General features: G+C 40.0%; 1 protein-coding gene across 3 annotated transcripts in view; it reads left to right on the top strand.

Annotated features, from left to right (window-relative positions):
* PPP2R1B (protein phosphatase 2 scaffold subunit Abeta) overlaps positions 1–12550 on the top strand; it is a 33109-nt gene extending 20559 nt beyond the window's left edge. For all 3 annotated transcript variants that reach the window (XM_078156852.1, XM_020989791.2, XM_078156853.1), the window contains 4 exons: positions 9013–9167; positions 9708–9850; positions 10626–10717; positions 11176–12550. In XM_078156852.1, coding sequence (XP_078012978.1) covers positions 9013–9167; positions 9708–9850; positions 10626–10717; positions 11176–11192 — 407 coding nt within the window. In that variant the 3' untranslated portion in view covers positions 11193–12550. The remainder of the gene's footprint in view (positions 1–9012; positions 9168–9707; positions 9851–10625; positions 10718–11175) is intronic.
* Positions 12551–22796: the final 10246 nt, after the last annotated feature.

The following is a 22796-nucleotide window of genomic DNA, read 5'->3' as shown; positions in this document are numbered from 1 at the left end:
TTTAAAGAAATTTTCCTATGATTATGGATATGACTTTTCTATTTCTGTCTTTTTCATTTTTCCTGTTCTCATTTTCCCCCCTTTTTTCTTTGAGGTACATGAACCCATTCTCTGTCCCTTTTCTCTTATTCAGTGCCTATCATACCTCTCTGACATACAGATGTATACATGTACATGCACATACTGACCCATTTCTCTCCCTTCTTCAACTTATTTTAATCATATTATCATTTGTGGTTACAGTACTAAATTGTATAGGGTTTGAGGACAGGCAAAAAACGGGAAAATCAGTTACTTGGACTATTTTAAGTCAGAGAATGTACTAAAGAAATAGAACAATATTCTCACTTTGTGAATCTGGGTGGTAGAGGGGATAGTTTGGTGCTGAGCCTCAGAGAAAGAGTAGGGATGAATCTCTTGATTTAGAGGAAGAAGGTAGTGGTACCACTACTGCTGTTAGACCAAAGACAAAAGGATCCTTAAGTGGGGCTAGCTAGTACGTAGTAGTAGTAATAGTTGGGATCCTGGTGGAATCCACTGGCATAGAGGGAATGCTTTTTGCCTGTGCTGGTGGGCCTGGATAGACTCATGCAGAAAGTGAAACTACTGTGTTAACTTTGGGATACGCTGTTTGAGTAGGGCTAGAGCTTAGTGAGCCAAAGGTGGCTCCCTAGTACGTTAGTGGCATTAGCCTTTATACCACATGTTGGAAGATGCAGTGGATTGTTGTCCTCTGGAAGTACCCAGTGGTCAAACAATGCCATATTTTTGTAGCTATATATGGATTTTGTGTTTTTATGTATGAAGTGGAAAAGTTTTACACTTCTGTGGCTATATGTTTGGTATTTATGTGCAGACATATTTTTGTCTATTAGAGTTCATATGTAGTTGAACAATTAATAGAGCTTGACCATCAATATCTGGGACAGACTATAAATGGATAGTGAGGTGGTTCTAGAATTGAAGAGAAGAGATTTGGATAATTACAGAGTTCTTTTATGACACCATGTTTTTCCCTGAAACAAAGGCCCATCTTTTAATACCAATACTCCTTCGTGATGAGGTACTACTTTGAGTTGTAGAATATTGACCTCCTAAGAAATGACAGTGAGGCTCCTCGAAAAGACAGTGAAGAAGTACGTGGTAGGCATGAGTAGACTGTCCCATATAAATAATGAATCATGCAGGAGAAGCAGTGTAAAGCTAATTAGCAGAAAACTGAAGACCAGAAAAACCATGGGTTGGTCAGATAGCAAGAGTAAGGGGAGGCTAATGTCTACGTTCTTCATTAGTATCTAGACGATGTGAGGAGAGCTCCTGGAATGCTACGTGAACCCCTATGTTGAATTCATGAGAGGACATCAAGACTTGCATAGGAGGAACAGCCGTGGATAGGTTGCAGTGTGCATGGCTCAAGGAGATGTCTGTATCAATAAGATAGCAGATATATTGCAGTATTGGGGGGGGGTATATAGTAAATTTGGGAACGGTGGTCAAAAAAAAAAGAAAAGAAATAAAGTTAGTCTTACATTACCTGTCCTTGGTGAAGCCATGTGCCTTGTTATCACAGTGTCCCTTTCACTGTGCTCACCAGCCTTCCCTTCAGTAGTGTTCTAGAATTTTGTTGGTATTTAATGCCCAGCTTACTGACACATTTATAGTTTATAGATTTCGTTCTCTTCCCTTTTTTGGAAATCAGGATATTTGTTCTCTCAGGTATCACTGACAGTGTCTTAGCCATAACACCTGCCAGTTCTTTCAGTACCTTAGGAGGTAGTGAACTCACCAAGGGCAGCTAGTTATTCTCTACTGTCACTTTACATATCTTGAGTATCAACTCTCTCTTAGACACTTTTGTTCTCTCTTTTCAGACCAGAGGTAATTTTCTTTGGCAGAAAAAGTAGAAAGAAATGCATTAAGAATTAAATATCTCTGCCCTCCCTCCCTCCCTCTCCCTCCCTCCCTCCCTCCCTCCCTCTCTCTCTCTCTCTCTCTCTCTCTCCTCTCTCTCTCTCTCCTCTCTCTCTCTCTCTCTCTCTCTCTCTCTTCTCTCTCTCTCTCTCTCTGTGTCTCTCTCTTTCTCCTGTTATCATTTTGCATCATTCACCCTGAGCAAAGATCCTACCCCTTCTTTGATCCTCTTGTTTCACTAAAAAGCAAGCACCTTATTGTTGATTGTAGCTTGCCTGATCAGCCTCAACTCATTCTGAGCTTAAGCATTCCTGATAGTGTTCTTAAAGTGCCATTTTATGCTTTTGTACTCATCCTCTGTCACCTAGCCCTTTCTTCCATTTTCTGTCCTTGTCTTTATAAATCTAAGTTTAGTGGTTTGTTCCCTGTGCATCCACATTGGTCTCTGAAGAGGAAGGTCCCCATTTATTAACAGAATTGATTTTGCTTGATGTGTTTAGAATTTCATAAAGTCTTAAATATTATATATGATCTTATTTGTATATTTGAGGGCTTCCTATATTTGTAGCACTGTGCATCTACTGGGAAGACCAGAAAATATAAGACATGTTATGGTTTGTATTCTCTTCAGAACTTTATGAAACTTGGGGTCTTCTTCTCAGAGCCCACTCTTGTTTTCACTTACTTAGTTCATACCTTTATTAAAAATATTAAAAATTAATAACGTGACATAAAGTAGCAAGAGAATGTCAGGTAAGAGGAAGACCACAATTTAATGAATCAGGATAAAATTGGGTGCTGTGAATGTGCTGGTCATTCATTGTTGACTCATAAGTCTACATTTTATTTCTAACTTCTTCATTTTAAGGGATCTTGAACTAGAAAAACTAGTTCAACTTAGTTCAACCTTGTCATAGCACAAAGAGGAAGCTAAGACCCAGTCTTTTGCTCCGGGTCACCAGGTACTAAGTGTCTGCTTGAGGTTTCAAACCAAGGTCCCCTGGCCCAGAATCCAGCTCTCCTTTTGCTGACCCTGGCTGCCTTCTAGGAGTCTTGGAAGTCATTGACTCATTCTTTCCTCCCTTATATCAAAGGTCTCAGGAAGGACACTAGGGTTTATCTGCAAAGCTTGATGATGTAATGTACATAGAAACTCTTGTGAATTGTACAATATTAGTTGCTCTTGTTCCCAAGGCAGACAGTACTGAATGTGAGGCCCCTTCCTGCTTCTGGGAGGTTCCTACCTCTGCAGAAAGTGAATGGACACCTGACCACTCTCCAGTCACAGTGTCTTTTGTGTCTGTCCCTTTACATTCCCACTGTCACTGTCCCAGTCCATCCAGATTCTTTCTAACTTCGTTCACGGAAAGAACACTGGACTCAGAGTCCAAAAGGCCTTGTCTTTGAATCTCTTCTTTGACTAAAGAATCATGACCTTGAGCAGATCATTTGACTTCTCTGAGCCTCAGGTTTCTCTTTTTTTTTTTTAAAAGGTTAATAACTTAAATTTTAATAGTGTTATATTTCTTATTAAAATTCAGCATAACTATTGTCTTATGCTATATTACACTTGCATTATAGTCAATTTTCAAATTTTGTGAAAGCTTTCATTAGCTGCTGCTCCTTGAATGAAAGGACTTCATTTGTAATCCTAGCCTTAAGATTGTGCAAAGAATAAAGTTTTGGTGCATACATGATGGTTTTGATGTGATTCCATAAGAAAAAAATCAAATGGAGACAGATCAGGTGACCGAGGTGGCCAAGCAAGAGTATACCCTCTACGAGTCCACTGGGGCGGAAAAGTGTCATCCAAAAACTGCAACACACAATGCATAATTATAGGGTGCCCGGTGTAGTTAAAATTAAAATTTAAAAATTTTTATTCAAAATTCACAACACTAATTAAGTATAGAATAAATTTAAATAATTAAACTTTCAAATGATGGTTTTTTATATATAAATTTATGTATTTTCAGTTTTCAGTATTTACTTCCACAAGATTTTGAGTTCCAAATTTTCACTCCATCTCACCCCTCCCCCCACCCCAAGATGGCATGCATTCTGAATATCCCTTCCCCTAGGCTGTCCTCTCTTCTATCTCTTCCCCCCTTCTCTTATCCCCTTCCCCTTCTATTTTCCTGTAGGGCAGGACAGACTTCTGTACCCCATTTCCTGTATTTCTTATTTCCCAGTAGCATGTGAAAACTTTTTTTTTAAACATATGTTTTTAAAACTTTAGGTTTCAAATCTCCTTTCCTCCCTCCCCGCCCACTCTCATTGAAAAGGCAAGCAACTCAGTCTACGTTATACACATGCAGTTATGCAAAACACTTCCATAGTAGACATGTTGTGAAAAACTAACTCTATTTCCCTTAATCCTATCCTGCCCTCCCATTTATTCTATACTTTCTTTTGACCCTGTCCCTCCTCAGAAGTATTTGCTTCTGATTACCCCTTTTCCCAATGTGCCCTCCTCTCTATCATCCCCTGCTCTCTTATCCCCTTCTCCCCCTGTTTTCCCGTAGGGTAAGACAGATTTCCTTACCCAATTGAATGTATGTTACTGCCTCCTTAAGCCAAATCCTGTGAGAATAAGATTCACTCATTCCCTCTCACCTTCCCCCATTTCCCCTCCACTGTAAGAGCCTTTTCTTTTCTGTTTTTTTGTGAGATAATTTACCCCATTCTATCTCTCCCTTTTTTCTTCTCCTAGTATAATCATATCTCATCCCTTAATTTTATTCTCCAGATATCACCCCTTAATCTTCAACTCACCCTGTGCCCTCTGTCTGTTTATCTGTCTGTCTGTCTATCTACCTGTTTATCTATGTATCTATCTATCTATCTGTCTACCTATGCATACATATAATTTTTTTCCTCCAACTACCCTAATACTGACAAAGGTCTCAAGAGTTATAAATATCTTGCAGGAATGTAAATAGTTCAACCTTAATAAGTCTTTTATGATTTCTCTTTCCTGTTTACCTGTTCACATTCCACTTGAGTCTTATATTTTTGAAAGTCAAATTTTCTATTCAGCTCTGGTCTTTTCATCAAGAATGCTTGAAAGTCCTCTATTTCACTGAATGACCATTTTTTTCCCCTGAAGGATTATACTCAGTTTTGCTGGGTAGGTGATTCTTGGTTGTAATCCTATCTCCTTTGCCCTGCAGTCCTTTAATGTAGAAACTGCTAAATCTTGTGTTATCCTGATTTTGTTTCTACAGTACTTGAATTGTTTCTTTCTGGCAGCTTGTAATATTTTCTCCTTGAGCTGGGAACTCTGGAAGTTGGCTACAATATTCCTAGGAGTTTTCCTTTGGGGATCTCTTTCAGGAGAAGATTGGTGGATTCTTTCAATTTCTATTTTGCCCTCTGGTTCTACTATATCAGGGCAGTTTTCCTTGATAATTTCTTGAAAGATGATGTCTAGGCTCTTTTTTGATCATGGCTTTCAGATAGTCCAATAATTTTTAAATTCTCTCTCCTGGATCTATTTTCCAGGTCAGTTGTTTTTCCAATGAGATATTTCACATTCTCTTCTATTTTTTCATTCTTTTGGATTTGTTTTACAGTGTCTTGATTTCTCATAAAGTCACTAGCCTCCAATTGCTCTATTCTAATTTTTAAGGAAGTATTTTCTTCAGTGATCTTTTGGACTTCCTTTTCCATTTGGCCAATTTTTCTTTTTAGGGCATTCTTCTCCTCATTGGTTTTTTGGATCTCTTTTGCCATTTGGGTTAGGTATTTTTTAAGGTGTTATTTTCTTCAGTATTTTTTGGGTCTTTTAGCAAGCTGTTGACTTGCTTTTCATGATTTTCTTGCATCACTCTCATTTCTCTTTCCAGTTTTTCCTCTACTTCTCTTACTTGCTTCTCAAAATCCCTTTGAGCTCTTCCAAGGCCTGGGACTGATTCATATTTTTCTTGGAGGCTTTGGATGTAGGAGCTCTGACTTTGTTGTCTTCTTCTGGTTGTATATTTTGATCTTCTTTGTCACCAAAGTAAGATAATATAGTCTGACTCTTTTTGTGCTGCTTGCTCATGATCCCGGCTGGTTACTTGAGTTTTAAACTCTTTGTTAAGGTAAGAGTTTACTTCCAATGTGGAGAATGTACTGTCTCAAGCTTCGGGGGTTTATATAGCTGTTTTCAGAGATATTTTTGGGACCTGTAAATTTTCAGTTCTTGCAAGGTGGTATGATAAGGGGTGAGGTGTGGTGTTTACTCCTTTCCTGGCCTGTGCTGTGGTCTGTTAGTGACCACAAGCACTCCTTTCTGTCCTGGAACTGTGAGGAAGGTTTCCTGTCCACAGCCACTACAAGCTCCACTGTGCCAGCGCTCCTCCTCACCCTAGCACCCCTGTCCATAACTGTGACCCACACCCAAGCACGGGCAAAGCAAGAGATTCCTGCTTCAGCACCAGCAGAGAGATCCCTGTAGTCCCCTTCTGATCAGCCCCTCGATTCCCCCTCAGTCTGTGGGCCGGAAGCTTGGGAAGCAGCTGTCCCCCCAAGGCCACGCTCTTGGGGAACTATAGCTGAGACCCCACCTTCCTCTCTCAGCACTGCAGAAACAGACTTTTCCCACTGACCTTCCAAGTTGTCTTTGGCATTTGTAGATTGAGGAGTCTGGAAACTGCCACAGCTGCCCGTGATTCAGTCCTGTGAGGTCTGCTCCAGGTTTGCTGTGGCCTGCGTGCCTATGCTGCTCTGCGCTCAGCTCTCAGCCCAGCACGATATACCTTTCTGATCAATCATCCAGGTTGTCTTGGGCTGGAAATTTGTTTCACTCTCTCTTTTTGTGGGTTCTGCTGCCTTAGAATTTGTTTAGAGCCATTTTTATAGGTATTTGGAGGGGTTTGGGGGAGAGCTCAAGCAAGTTGCTGCTTTCACTCCCATCTTGGCTCCACCCCTCCCCTCAGGTTTCTTAATCTGGAAAACAACAGATGCTTCACAGGGATTTTGTAAAGATGAAATGAGACAATATATATAAAGTGCTTTGCAAATATTAAAGTGCTATATGAATGTCGGTTGTTAATGATGACAATGATAGTTGTACTCTGACAGCTCTGTACTTGTTGGTTTTCCTCACTTCCATCTCTGCCTGCTCTGATTTGTGCTAGATATCAGAGAGAGAGAGAGAGAGTGTGTGTGTGTACATACGTACATATACATATATGTATGTATATGTACACGCACACATCATTTTTACCAAAGCTACCTTTAAAAACTGTTACCATCATGTCCTCTGCTTTAAAAAAGACTGGTGGGGGCAGCTAGGTGGCACGGTGGATAGAGCGCCGGCCCTAGAGTCAGGAGGACCTGAGTTCAAATGTGGCCTCAGACACTTGCCACTTACTAGCTGTGTGACCCTGGGCAAGTCACTTAATCCCATTGCCTAGCCAAAAATAAATAAATAAATACATAAGACTGATGATTCCCGGTTTTCATATTACTGACTTTTAAAATCTTCCACAATCTGCTCCTACCTAGCAAACCTTATTTCTTAGTATCACAATATATAGATTATAAACTTCATGAGGACAGGTACCCTGTCTTAATTATCATTTTATCTCCCCCAAGGCCTAATGTAATGTTTTTCATATTGTAGACTCTTAAAAAAATAGTTGTTGAATGACCTGTACAAACAATCCCTCAACTTTTAGCATACTTGCTCATTCTATGAGAAATAAATCATAATCATTTCTACCTCCATGCTTTTGTTTATTGTATTCTTCTGTTTTAGAATTCTCTCCTTTTATCCAAATTGTATTCATCCTTTAAGGGTCTCATTCATCTCTGCTATGAAACCTTTGACTTTTCTAGTCCTCAGTAATCTTGCTGAACTTAAAAAAAAAGCTTTGTTATTCCAAAATTGAGAGACGTTAACAAAAACAAACATTTCCTTATGCTCAGAGGAATAAAAAAGAGGCTTAAGTATGAAACTATGTATCTGTTATATATAGCATGTGTTGAAAATATATATGACAAATTCAGCATGGTCAGTTTCAAAGCTCTCTGCCTTGTTGACTCCTTTTGAAACTGCTCCCGTTTTCTTCTGTATGTTAAAAATGCTACAATGGCCCTCTTTTCTTTTTGGAATCACTATTGCTAATCCTTACATCTCTCCCATATCTTCCTCCACCCTCATTCAAAAAACAACCAAAGCTTTTGTAACAGACGGTCATATTCAAAAAAACCAAATCCACAAATTGACCATGCTGTCTAGACGTGTGTAGCTCAGTCGGTATCTCAAGCATCTCTTCAGGCCCTGGGGTAGTATGCTTCATTCTTGATTCTCTAGAATCATGACTGATCATTGCATTGATCAGACCTCTAACGTTTTCAGAGTTTGTTTTTTTTTTAACACTGTCGTAGTTACTGTTTGGATTTTCTTGTTTCTAACTCACTTCACTTTTCAATAGTTCAAGTCTTAGCAGATTCCGCTGTCTCTTTTGTTATTTCTCATAGTGCACTAACATTTGGTCACATTGATCAACCACGATTTGTTTAGCCATTTCTCAATTGATGAATTCCCCCTTAGTTTCCAATACTTTGCTACAACAGTGACAACAACAAAAAAACCAATGCTGCTGTAAATATTTTTGTACATATATATCCTTGTCTTTCTTGGCTGTCAGTGGAGTGTAGGCCTAGTAGTGATATTGTTGGGTCAAACCTTTTATAGCACTGTAGCATGCAATTTAGCATTTAATTACATAGGATTTTGTATTGTGTGATCGTATGTTTTTTGTTAATCTTGTGACCCTTGACTAGGTTAAGTAAATTCCTTGAGGAACAGGGACCTGATGATATAGTTCTTCTGTATCTTTCACAGTGCTAATTGATAGTCACTCAGTCAGTAGGCTTTCGTTGATGAGTGTCATGGTTGTTACAATTTCCCTTGGGCTTAATGTGGTTCTTTTGAAAGGGAATTAATTCTGTAAGAAGATGAAAGGAACTTATTGCATGTATCTGTGTCATTATAATGTGACAGTAAATTTGGTGTTTGCAGGAAAGAAATTATGGTAATTATTAATAAAATAGATTATGTCTGATTATGATATGGACTTATTCAGAATGTGTTCACATTTCTTCTAGTGTATGCAATTCGAGAAGCTGCCACAAACAACCTAATGAAACTGGTAGAGAAATTTGGTGCTGACTGGGCCCAAAATACCATTGTTCCCAAAGTACTAGGGATGGCAAATGATCCTAACTACTTACACAGGATGACCACTTTATTCTGTATTAATGTAAGTATATTTCTTTTTTTTTTTAATTTGGTTTTAGGCAATTGGGGTTAAGTGACTCGTCCAGGGTCACACAGCTAGTAAGTGGCAAGTGTTTGGTCTGAGGCCGAATTTGAACTCAGGTCCTCCTGACTTCAGGGCCGGTGCTCTATCCACTGCACCACCTACCTGCCCCTTAATGTAAGTATGGAGTGCATGTTATTGTTGAAGCATGAAACCAGTTATTGAAGGGTTTTTTTTCCAAATTCAGGACACATTTGTTTTTGGAATGGCTCCCTGCCTGAGCCCCTCCATTTGTAGAATGTGGTCCTATACTAAATGATCTCAAAAGCCTTTTCCAGCTCTGAAAATGCTTTGATTCTTAAAATGCCACCTGCTGTCCCATGTGTATTGATGGCCCACAGCACGGAAACTTAATGTTGTTTGTTTGCCAGTAACTTAGCTGCTTATTTTCTTACCTTGGTAATTGAAAGTTTCATTGAATTCTAGAAAAACTGTCACCTAGAAGGGTTTTCTTTGACTTGGGTTTTTTCCTTTTTCTAGGCACTGTCTGAAGCCTGTGGCCAGGAAATCACAACTAAGCAAATGCTACCCATTGTATTGAAAATGGCAGGAGACCAAGTAGCAAATGTTCGCTTTAACGTGGCTAAATCTCTACAAAAAATAGGTCCAATTCTAGATAGCAGGTATGATTTTAATGTTTCCTTTCTTGCATATAAAGTAATTTTTAATTTTAATTTAGTATGAGGTATCACTGAGGCTAAAATGTTTCCCAAAGAGAAAGTGTGCATTTTGGAAAAAGCAGTGATTTGGCGCCAGAGCTCCTGGGTTGAAATCCCAGCTCTGCTACTTAGGGCCTTTGTGACCTTCGACAAGACTCTTTCCTTCTCTGGGCCTAGTTTTCTCATCTGTAAAATGAAGTGAATTGTACTAGGTTAGGGGTGGGGAACCTTCAGCCTTATGTGGCCCTCTAGGTCCTCAAGTGCAGCCCTTTGACTGAATCCAAAATTCCCAGAAAAAAAAAAACTCCTTAATAAAAGGATTTGTCCTTTAACACTTGGACGCAGTCAAAAGTCCCCACCCAAGGACTTGGAAGGCACATGTGACCTCCACGCTGCAAATTCCCCACCCCTGTACTAGGTGATCTCTCTGATCCCTTCTAGCCATAAATCTTTGATCATAAGGAGGTTCTTTTGGTTAACCATTTAGCAGCTGCTATTAAGGGTGCCCATTCTAACTTGGTAACAAGACCTCTATATAAAGGAATAGAAAATTACTTGATTCTGAAGATGATTATATTGAGTTTCCTTAGGAATTAAATTAGTTTATATCTGTCACATTTTTATTATAATTTTTAAAAATCTCCTTTCTGATTTTTAAAAAAGCTGTAGGGTTTGTACCATAATTAGGCAGCAATTTTTATAATAGGCTACTTATTTTAGTAATACTATTTTGTTTTAGTGCATTGCATGTTGAAGTCAAGCCAGTGCTACAGAAATTAGGGCAGGATGAAGACATGGATGTTAAGTATTTTGCACAGGAAGCCATAAATGGTAGGTATTTCTTTTTTGTGCTTTGCAATGTTTTGTACTGCTAACAGGGCATAACTCTTTAGCAAGAAATATGGCATTTTATAAGATTCTATAAATGTCATGTAGGGAACTGCCCCCTCCATAGTCTGTTGTAAACTGATGGACAGACCCTCATGTTCTACCATTGCTCTCCCATAATGAACATGCTCAGTATATCTTTGACTAGGAGATGGTAAGAAAAAGAGTCTTACTATTAAGAATGGTAGGAAAAGATAATTTCATTTTAATCTTAACTTATAAACAAGTTAACTGCTGGGTAGCCTAGTAGAATGAGGGACCTGGCCAGCTCGAGAACTTTATGCTTTATGATAGGGTGAAAGTCTGATATTTTTCTTATTTTTTGCAGAGATAGTATATAAACCTGTATCATATCATATCATATCTGTATCACTAACTTTATTTTATTTGGAATTTTTCAGTTCTTGCCTTGGCATAATGAGGAACAGGAGGGAAAAGATTTTACTAAATTCTTATCACAGATTTCTAGTCAATGTGTTCTTAAATGGGATGCAGAAAAATAAATGGAAAACCTTCAAGATCTCATCCAAGCAAATGGCAGCAACTGTTACAAGGAATCAGATTTCAGTGACTTGACTTTCTCAAGATGAAATGTTTTTTTTTAATTTGTTTTCTTTGCTAAGATAATTATTTAAGCCATTCTTATGGTTTCTAATTCTCAGCATTCAGTACAGTCTACTCTCAATTATCCACTAATGGGTTATTCATGGCAGTTTCTGTGTAGCCAGTTTTGGGGGACTTGTCAGGACCAAATTGGGGGCAGGATTGGGTGTTCAGGGTTTTTAATTGAACCTGAGACATGGAGTAAGAGTCAGTGTCTGTGTGTTTATGTATTTGTCTGAGTATCTCTCTGCATTCCAAAGCTAAGTACATGTGATTTAATATTAACTGTTATTTTATACCTCATTTCTCCATTTGTGTGGATAATTGAGATTTGGCTGTAATGGAAGTCTCCTTTTACTGGATGATGGTGACTTTCATCAGTGTCTCCTGAAAGGGGCATGTGGAAACACAAGTTTAATGTATTGGTTGCTTTGGTTTTTATTTGCTTGATTTTGACTGTAATCATGTCATTCAGAAACCAAATACAGAAGCATATTGCTGCTTATTGTTGTGATGTTGAAACCTAACTGTATTGAAGCTCATTGGTGTGAATACATTTAGAAATAATTCTCTTTCTTGTCTGAGAAACCTTAAATTTAGTGCCTACTAGTAAGCAGTAGTTTTTCCCCTGTTTCATTGTGAGATTTCACTTTTGTATTTCCCAAGAGTAAAGGAACATGGGTTTAATACTGTGTGGATTTCCTACATAAACTATTTCTGCTTCCAATAATGTTAAGATCCAGTCATTGATACTGTGTACAGTGACTTTTCAAACTGAAGTTTCGTTGCTCTCTTTTTGATATGGTGATGTCTTGTCTTTTTATAGCTTAAAATTTGTTTTTCTGCATCAACAGTAAAACCTCATTAATTCCGCTTGGAATTTGTGAAGATGGATTTCATAGAAGGGTTTACTAAAACAAATTACCCGTGTGCATCAGATGGAAGGAAGCATATTTGAACTATTTAAGAAGACAATCTCTTTTCAAGCACTCTCAAGTATTTTAAAAGGACCCCTTTCAATTGTATGGCCCTTGATGTGCTAATTACTGATCATTCTCATTATATAAAAGTGGGTCCATTAGAAGCTCTGCTAGGCAATATTTTGTTAGCCTGCTTTGAGTTACTTTGTGTACTTGAAAAATAATAAAATTGTATTTCTTTAAACATTTTAAACATATAATTTTAAATTTGTATATTTTCAACTTAGATTTTTCACTAACACAAATATATCTTCCTCAGTATAAATTAGGGAGGTTTTGCTATACTATATTTTTCTTTAGCTGAGACTAGCTGTGTGGTTTGCCTGTTTCAATTTTTTTTTTTGGTTTTGTTTTTGAGTTGTTTTAATTCATAACTTTTCAGCTTACTGAGCCCTATCCATCCTGGTTTTGTGAAACCACTAGGAATCCTTGGTGACTTTGTATATTAAATAATTACATAAAACCAAGTTTTGACTAACTGCTTTCAAATTTGTCTTAACTCCATTGAAAAAATTATTTTATGAACATTTGAGTAACATGTGTTTTGACTGTCAAAGTGCCTTTTAAGAAGCCTATACTTTATTCCTTTTTTTTTTTGGATTTAATCTTTTTCTTAAAATCTTTTAGATTTTTCCATTTGACTCTCTGATATTGAGTCTGGCATATTCACATGATTCCATGTATGAAAAAAGTAATTGAAAATATAACCTTCAGATTCCAGAGATTGTGATGTTTTAATGCCAAAAACCAAAACAGAAAATCAACTTAATATTTGACATACTATATCATTCCTGTTTCTGTTGAAAGTTACTCCATTTTTCCCTTATAGAAAGACCTGTGCATCATCCTCTCCATGCCGAAGTTGTTTTAGCTGCTTCTTAAGCGTGTTTCACTGAAGTCACCATTGGTCCCTTTTCTTTAGGGAGAGAGCTTTTTGTGAACTTAACCATTTCTTTTTCGTGGCTGGATAGGGCCATGCACTAACAGTAATAAATTTCCTTTCTGACTTTTCAGTCAAGTTATTTGGCCTGTGATTTGGGCATTCTTTCTTTAGCTCAGTTTTCCTATCTGTAAAATAGTCCCAGTGGTGCATTGCACATGCATGGGATGAAGCAGATCTCATCTTTGCATACTTATTTTGGCATAGACAGCAACCTCTTTTTTTTTTCCTAATGCATCTCATCACTTAGTAGCCAGCTTTCTAGTGATGAGCCTTTCAGATTTTAGCTAGTCTTGTCTATAGACACATAGTCCTTTGATGGGCTTTTATTTTATTAACTTGGTGTAAGACCTGCTGCAATTTGTGATCTGTTGACCTGGCCTTTAAAAATGTGTGGTTACAGGGAGCAGCTAGGTGGTGCAGTGGATAGAGGACCAGCCCTGGAGTCAGGAGGACCTGAGTTCAAATGTGACCTCAGACTTCGTAACACTTAATAGCTGTGTGACTCTGGGCTGGTGACTTACACCCAACTGCCTCGCCAGTTACACACACACACACACACACACACACACACACACACACACACACACACACACACACGGTTATAGTACCACAAGGAGGCATTGGAGTAGACCTTTATGTAATGTAGAATATGATCATTTTTATGTACATACCTATTTCTTGGCATGTCTTCTTTATATGCTGTCTTCAGAGGATTACCAAAGATCAAATTTCACTTTAGCTGATGTTTTACTTTCATCTGGTTTTGCTTCTGCTATTTTCAGTGTTGAAAGGAGGTAAAACTTATAATTTGGGATTATGTGGGGTTTTTCTATACTTTCGTCTTATTTCAGCTTTGGTGGGGTTTTTTTGTTTGTTTTGTTTTGTTTTTTGCCTCTGTGTATATTATCTTTGCAGATTATCCTGGTCCAGGTACTTGATCCTTGAGGATGTGAAGAAATGGACACATGCAACTTTGTGCCCAGTAGCAGCCAGCCTCTGTTTACTTAAGCCACAGCTCAGCTTTTTGTTGAATTTTCTAAACCAAGTAGACAAGTACTGAGTTGCTCAGAAATTTATGCTCCTGAAAAATGAATTACCTTTCAGTGTAATGAGCCAGAGTATGCACTTGAGCTTTCTGTACCAAAGCAGACCCTTTCCTAATGTAAATCTCTCATTTGTTACAGATGTTTTTGTTCTTAAAAGCTCAGTTTAGCTCAATCAGGATTATTAAAGCAGCTTTTTCTTATTTCTGCTGTATTGCCAGACAGATATTATTGGTCAGACTGGCCTCTTAAGGTAGAAGAATAAGCAAGTTCATAGTTTCTGATGATAGTCATCCCTGAAGAAGTAGCCTGGGGCTAATTGCATGATGAGATCTCCAAGATGAAGTTGGACATCTTGACATGCAGGGAAGATGAGAACAAATTTTAGAAACTTCCAAAGGACCGACCACTTTCTAATCTCAGATGTTATTCCTGACCCAGTTGCTGAGCTCTTATGTCATCAGTCCCTTTAACTATACTTAATTTTGCTTCTATGTGAAATAAGCATGTTGTGTGTGACATATTAATGTTCTGAAAGAGAGGTCTCTGGTTTCCAGGGTTGTACAGAGGTATTGTTTATTAGTGGAAGAGTCTAACAACACTTGTAGGAAGTTGCTTAGGTAAATGGATAGAAGAGTATAAGTTAGTGGCTTTTTTTTTTGCCTTTTGTTTACTTAACTTTTAGTATGTTTGAGTCAGTTTTACTAATCTTTTTTAAGCTCTTGCCATCCTCTCATTAAATTTCACTAGTTTTTAGCTGTCCTCCATATCACAAGGCATGTAGATGGCTTTGATCCTCCCGTTCTACCTTACTAATCGACCCTTCTTTAATCGCATTTGTTTCTTGCCCTGCTCTGTACCTGATTCACGTTCCTTTCGTCCAAGGTAGCCTCTCCTCAAGCCTGCTAATTCCTAGAATTGTCATTCTGTTGGGGTGTGATATAAATCTTCATCTTGAGATTGAAAGGAATTAAAACTAAAGTAGAAAAGATGAGGAGACTCTCAAATCGTGTACCTTATATTGAGATAGCCATCCCTTTAAAGGTAAGTTTTTAATTAGGAGGCTCCATAGGTTATCATCCACTGTGTGTAACCCAGTGTGCATGTGTGACCACTCAGCTTGATGGCTGAAAATGTTATCCATATGGAATCTCAAGAGATGGCACTTAACTTTCTATATCTATGAAGACCCTTTCATAAAGTATAGGATGTGGACAATCTTTTCATCACCCCATTTGTCCTCATATTTAAGTTATTGTGTTTACCATGTACACTTACTGCAGTCTTGGAAGCCTAGAGGCTCATGGTTATGTGGTGGGTAGGGATTAGGCATGAGTGGAATGTATTGGCCAGGACAAGTTAAAATGTTGGCTATCTGTATCCTCAGTGGTGGTACAGAAATGTAGGAAGCTAAATCTGCCTGAGGACGCTGAGGCCCCTGGGGCTTACAGAAACTACCTGGGACCCACACGTCAGAAAGAGCATAAGCAAGGTCAGTGCCACAGAAGGCCAAAGTCCAAACTTAAGAAAACAGTTTGTTTTTTAAAGAGCTGAGTAGAGGAGAGATAGGCCAATGAGTATGAGGTCACCTGTAAGGAGAAGCATCGTGGTCTGATAGAAATGGACCAGAGTTCAGAAGGCCTAGGGTTTGTGTCTTGGCTCTGCCAGCCATTTACTAGCTGTAACTTTGGACAAATCATAACCTCTGAGTTTCCCTTTTATATTTGAGGATCAAGTGAGGTGTTGTAGATGAAAGCAGTCTGTGACCACAGTCACTAACTCTTGGGCAGTTTTAAGAGAGCTAAGGCCAAAGGTCCCTATCCAGATCCTTGAAACTCCTGTTTCTCAAGTCATCTCCCAAAGTCTTTTGGAAGAGCCCCCCCACTGAAGCCGTACACAGATCCATCCAAAAAGCTGCAAGCACAAGATTGGGTAAATGCAGGGTAGTTTGTGAGGAACTGCTGTGGAGAAGGTTGTGTTCCATCTCCTGGTATTTTGAAAAGTTAATATTTGCCAAGATTTTTCCTAGGTAGTACTTTCCACTCAGAGAAACAAAAGCATTTGCTGAGCTCACTGTTTAGTATTCCAAATGTACTGCATGCCTCATTGGGCACTGTTCTTTGTTGAGGAGAGAACTCCCTTTAGTTAACAGACACATGTCAAAGTTATAGGTAGGGCAAATACAGCTGGGGCTGACCTCAACCCCAGGGCTGCAAATTACAGAATCATTTAGAATTGCCACTTTACACATTTGGAAAAAGCTTCTTTCAGTGATGATGTTCTTAGACCTTTGAAAAATAAAGCATTTTTAAAAATTCAATTTACATTAAAAAGGTTAGAAGCTAGAGGGAGGAAGTAAAGCTGGCCAACTTGTTGGGTTTGGTTTACTTGGAGTAGTTTATCATAACATCAAGCACTCTTCATGAAGGACAAGGATCCTTGACAAGGAGATTTTTTTCCCCCCTTGTGGCAGTAGAGTGTTTGCTTGGGGGAAATGTCAGGAAAAAAAATGTTTGTCTTAGAAATCTTGGCTTTTCACTCTCTTGCATTGGAACCAAAGGTGAGGTCATGAAACCTGGTGTTCAGTGTCCTAATGTTGTGACCGTTTATCTTGGAACTGTCCATCCTGGGATGCTGTACAGTTTGTTTCCTGGAGAAGTATTCCATGGAACTTAAGACTGCCAAATGCCTGGCTCAGAATCCTGCAGGCAGAGAGTTAACAGTGTGAGGACGGCTAAGGGAACAGGTTGTCAGCAATACCTGTATTTGGATGATCTTCAGCACAGGTCAGTATTTGCAGGCCTGGACTGAGATCTGATGTGACTTTGGTATGGGAGTATGTTGCAGTGTGTGGGGTCATTTACATCCCACTGGGGTGAGATGTCCAGGCTGCTTAGTTTGCTGTTGTAAATTAGTGTACGTGTCAGTCAACGTTTGGGGCACCTTAGCATTGTATCTTGTAGAGCTTGACTTTGGGGATATGTAGGCTAGACGAGTTGCAATAGCAATAGTATTTGAGATCGGAATCTGAACTTCACTGGTTAGACAGGAACATGATTTTCCTAATAGATTCAGTATCCTCTCACAATTTTAAATGTCATGGGCCTGAAATGAGGATAGGATTGTGAGAGTTGAGATCATCTCAGCGGTTGGCAGTAGGGTTCTCTGGAAAGACAAAGTTGTATTTTTCTCTTATTCTTGATTTTGCCTTCCTCTGTTTTCATTTGGGGGGAGTCTTATAAACAATATCAGAAGCCCAGCAATATATAGGCCTTAAACCTGAAAAATTTCATGCTACATGATGCTGGGAGTTCCCCTATATTTTGTGTCACATAAGGAAAGTATAACTGGAGTGTGATGCAGAAATGGAAATTGGGTACTACCAAAATGCCAGGAAAGCTTTCCGTATCGGGCAGTCCGTTGGGACGGCGGATAGAGTGTTGGGAAAACCCAAGTGAAAATCTTCCTCAGATACTTAGCAGCTGTCCAGGTTTCCTCATCTGTAAAATGGGGATAATAGCCCCTCATGCTGTGGTTTTGAGGATAAAATGAGAGGATGTCTTCAAAGTATTTTTCTAAACCAGTGCCTTAGTCTCCGTGTCAAGGTCTCTCTCTTGGGCTGGGGGAATGGTTTAACTGGGCCAATTGTTAACTAGCCATGTAGAAAACATGAAGGGAGGTAGCAGATTCCATACCCTGTCACAAAAGTTTTTTGGTTTTGTTTTTAATTTCAACCCTTAAAGTGCTGTATAAAGGTGGCATGCCCAAGACAGAGAGGAGCAACTTAAGGTTCTGTCACCATAAGTGCCTGTTGGAAGAGACTTGGAGGAATCTGCCAGACCTGGTCAAGCAGCACAGAGGGGGTTACTTTCTCTCTTTTTTAGGTAACCAATGAAGCAGTTTCACTGACTTGCCTAGGATCACCCAAGTGTCTGAGGCAGTGTTCAAAACATGCACAGCCTGATTCCAAATCGGACTTCCTGCCTTCAGCTGTCTTCTACTTTGTCATCAAGCAGAGTTCTGAAAACACAACCTTCTTAGGTGGGCTTCACTTTGCTTCCAGACAGAAGTGTGGTTGATTGCTTCCTGATGGATGGTGTGTTGCCAGGCAGGAGTTAATGGAGATTTGTTTATTGAATCATGAAATAGCTGTCACATGATTTTAATCAAAACACCATTTCCCTGACAACGGGTGATGTCAGTCTTGTTATTGTAGGAAGGAGCAGCTGTGAGGGACATTCAGTCTCCATGCTGAGCTGGAGCTGGAGACTGAAGTCAAGTGAAACATCAATAAATAGTGGTTACAAAACCCACTGTGGGTCACTGAATCCCTGTTCCTCCTCTTCCTCTTTCTAAGCTAGGACAGCATGTCCTGGGCAAAGATAGTGACCAGAGCCAGGAGCCTGCATCCTCCAGTGACTAAGGAAGGAATCGAGGGAGAATGCATCTGCTTTGCTTCTGTTCCCTTCATCCTTCTACCCTTACCTTAGGTTTTCAAGGTTTTTAAAATTTTCCCTTAGCTCTGATGTTTCTATGTGCAACTTTCATTTCTTTCTGTATATCTATAGTCCATCTTCGTGACCAAGGACTCTGAATGAGTGAGTGTAAGGCTGCTTTTATGGGCCCAAACGTATGGCCTGTACCTGTGATCCAGGAACTGATTTTCCTTAACTGACTGCCTGGCCTCCACAGTAAGGTTGGAGTATGACTGGTTGTCACTGAAAGTCCTATTCCTAGAAGGTTGCATAGGGGCAGTAGTGGGCATTCTGTTCAGCGTCCTGCTCTGGACATGGCTGTTCTAAGGAGCTTAACCAGACTGTGGATGCCTGGCATTTGAAGCTTTGAATGGCCAAATCTTGTCAAGAAAATCAGCTCTCTTGAATCAAGCAAGACGATTGACTGGGCAGTTTGTCAAACCCAGTTGGGGAGAACATTTTCCTTGTATTTAGAAGCAAACACTCTAAATGTGAGTCCTCAGAGCTGTAGCATCTCTAGTTGGTTTAACCTGGCCTGTGGGCACTCAGTACTGGTGAAGATTTGGGGGTTCAGAGGTGCTTGGTGGAATCCTAGGGATCCTAGGAGCAGAAGCAGGTACTCAAATATTTAAGTGTTCCTCTTTGGTAGTAATAATTCCTTAGATTCTTCCAGTCCTACTATTCATCCTGGGAATTTGTCCTTTACCTTAAAGCTGCAGCTTTTCACTGGGGTTGGACAAAGAGCCATTTAAGCAGGGTTAATGCTCATTTCTGGTAAAGCCTTTTTTGGTCAGTCCTACCAGAAGCCCAGATCTGGCTGTTGTCTAAAACTCCCAGTTTCAGGAAATCAGGAGGAGTCTGTCTTGGGGCAGCTAATAATACTGAGGCCAAAGGGGTAAGGGGCTTAGAGAGATTTTTGCGAGTGACCTGTACTAACTGTCTAGTAAGAAAGAGCTCGATGAAAAACAGGGATAGGTTACAAGGGAGGACTTGTGGGAGTCAGCTCTGGAGATTCAAAAGAAAATGCTTCAATTTGCATAGTATTTGATGATTGTGAAATACACTGGACCCCCACAATCATCCTGCTAAGTATTAACCTCACAGTGGAAAACAAACAAACCAGCCCTGCAGCCTGGAGCCTGATTTACTTAAGCTCTTACAGTGGTGTAAGTGACACAGTCGGGGCTGCACCCCAGCTCTTCCTCACTTGTTCTTCCTAGGTACTTTCCAGTTAATCATTATGATGGAATATGGGCATTCCCCCCCAACCAAAGAGAGGGAGGGAAGAAAGGAAAGCAGAGACAGAGAGAAAGGCTCCAGAGAGTCTAGGATGAATCTCCTAATGTCAAAAAAAAAACCCTCTAGAATGTAGTCTCCCACCTTTTCATCCACTGCTCCAAGCTGATCTGTCACATCAGGTCAGCTTGATAGGTACCATGAGAATACTACTCCTTTTAACCTAAAAGAATGATACAGAAAATGCAAACAGCCCAATGCTCCTTGCCTGGCCTTCTCTCTGGAGAGAGGGGGCTTTCTTGGTGTTGCTGGGGTGTCTTTTCTGAAGTGTTAGCCATGACCCTGCTGTACAATGACCCTCGTGCCTTTTTCAGATGTCCCTGTGTGAGGCTTGTGGCATTTGGACTGTTCCTAGATTAATATTAATGGTTGTGAATATTCTTTTTCTATGTTCTTCACTCCTGCCTGTCTCCCTGGCCTCTCCCTTATACCTCAGAGATCCACATTTCTATGGGCATACTTTGAGAGGACCTGGAAGTGAATGTGGTGGAACCCTCGGTGTCCCATCTCTCTTCAGGAATTACCCCAAGGCTCACAGGTCATAGTTGTTCTTATTACGATAGCTAATACTTATTTAGCACTTTAAGGTGGGCAGAGGCACTTTGCCTGCATTTCCTCATTTCATCTTCAGGATCCTGTGAGCTAAGGGATGTTATCCCCATTTTTATTTTGGTAGATGGGAAGAGGTTGTGAGTGACTCGTTGAGGGCCACGGAGGTAATGTCTGAATCAGGACTTGAACTCAGCTCTTTGTGACTTCAGTTTTAGCACTCTATCCATTACACCACTAAGCTGCCTCTTTGAAGCAAGTGATTTTTGTCGGGGCCTTTCTACTGTCCATGCATTATATTACTTTCCCTTCTTGTCCTCCCCAAACAATGCCTCCTTCCCCTCCTCCCAGCTATTCCTTGTAGTCCAGTTCAGTGAAGCCCACTCTTCCAGGAGAGTGCTTTGAACTCTACCATTTCCCCTTCAAAGCCTGAGCTAGACTATTTTGCCACTGGACAAGAGACTGGACTAATTCATACTGGTGTTAATAATTCCTAATGTGTTACCTCTCTGCGTATACTCATATTTTGAGTTTTGCCTCAACCTAAAGGTAAGAATGTCTAACAGTAGGCAGTCAGATGTCACTGGCTGGTCTTTCAAAGAGGATGTGGACTTTCCTGGCATCCTTAAAATTCTACAATGTAGGCAGTTATCTCCTCTGCCTAGCCTGAGGGCAGCCCCACTCTCTTTTAACTTGATTCCCTCTCTGAGCATATAGTTTCTTGCCAAGCTGATAATGATTGATTTGCCAGAGATTATCCAAAGAGCCAGCCATTTAGCTACCATTGAGACAAAACAACAGACAGGTTCTGTCCGTCGTGGCTTGTGACCTAGCACCCATCTTTCTGGGACTTGAATAACTAATGATATCCCAGTGAAGGCCAGCAGCAGCTGGAGTGATGTCCCTCAAGGCTAACACATGTCAGGACAGCAACCTAGTCACCTTTCAAGATTCAGCATCCTTCCTTCCTATTCTTTCATCATCTCTAGAGTGGTAACTGGGATTGGCAGGTGATCTTCCTACCGAAGGTATGTTTTTTTTCCTGTTTGGCTCTGAAGGCCAATGCCTTACAAGGGGGCCTATATAAGAGCACTGTTACGGTGTTGGGAGGAGGAGGAAGAAGTATTATCTCTATCATTGTGGCCAGAGAGCCCCCATAATCCTGTCTGTGAAGGCTGAGCCTCTCATTTTAAATGTTAGTGGCAAACAGGCAAAACCGGCTTTTAACTTGGAGAGAGAGTAAGAAAGGCCTACACTGTTGAAACTAGGGTCCTGGCACGTGGGGGTTGGGAGATGAGGATTTAAGTTAGAAAAGCACAGAGTTCTTCAGTTTGTCATTTTTGTTGTTTAGTCATTTTCATTCGTGTCTGACTCTGTGACCCCATTTGGGGTTTTCTTGGCAGATACTGGAGTGGTTTGCCATTTCCTTCTCCAGATCATTTTATAGATGAGAAAAAATGAGGCAAACAGGGTTAAATGACTTGCCCAGGGTTATAGAGGTAGGGTCTTTGTGTGTGTGTGTGTGTGTGTGTGTGTGTAGAGCTAGTGTCATGAGGCTGGATTTGAACTTGAGGCTTTCTGATTCCAGGCCCAGCACTCTATCCACCCTGCCATTTAGCTGCTCTGTTTGTCATAAGGAATCTGAAGACTCTAACAAAGATGGTTAATCTGAGTTCTGCTTTGTAATATACTTATATAAATATTGCATGAATGAGTTGATGTAGGCAAGTTGTAGGAAGAGATACTGCCAAACTATCTTTTCTTCTCATTATGAGGGACTTTAGAATAAGTAGTAACTTTGGTGAATCATGCTGCATAGTTTTTGAAATTTAAATGGAAGCTGGCAGAGTGCAGTTTTGGTATCCCATGCATCTTCAGGTTGGACAGATGCCGTATTCTAGAGTTTAGGGACACCTGGGCTGGCTCCTTTCTTTACTTGCACACGTCACCTCAGAGGCTGCAGCCAAACCTGGCTGGCTTCAAAAGATCACTGACCCCAATGGGTGTCAATGGACAAGTGACTGGACTTACAGTGTGAACGTCCTAGGATGGTAACAGTCTGTGAGGTTGGGCAGGAATGGAGCTGGGCAGCTAGCTCCCTACCCCTGATGCTGCCAGGTTCTCAAATTGAAA

This window comes from Phascolarctos cinereus, unplaced genomic scaffold (genome assembly GCF_003287225.1).
Source record: "Phascolarctos cinereus isolate Bilbo 61053 unplaced genomic scaffold, phaCin_HiC Scaffold_726;HRSCAF=1367, whole genome shotgun sequence".
In the NCBI taxonomy this organism is placed as follows: domain Eukaryota; kingdom Metazoa; phylum Chordata; class Mammalia; order Diprotodontia; family Phascolarctidae; genus Phascolarctos; species Phascolarctos cinereus.
This window is presented reverse-complemented; position numbering and strand designations above follow the sequence as displayed.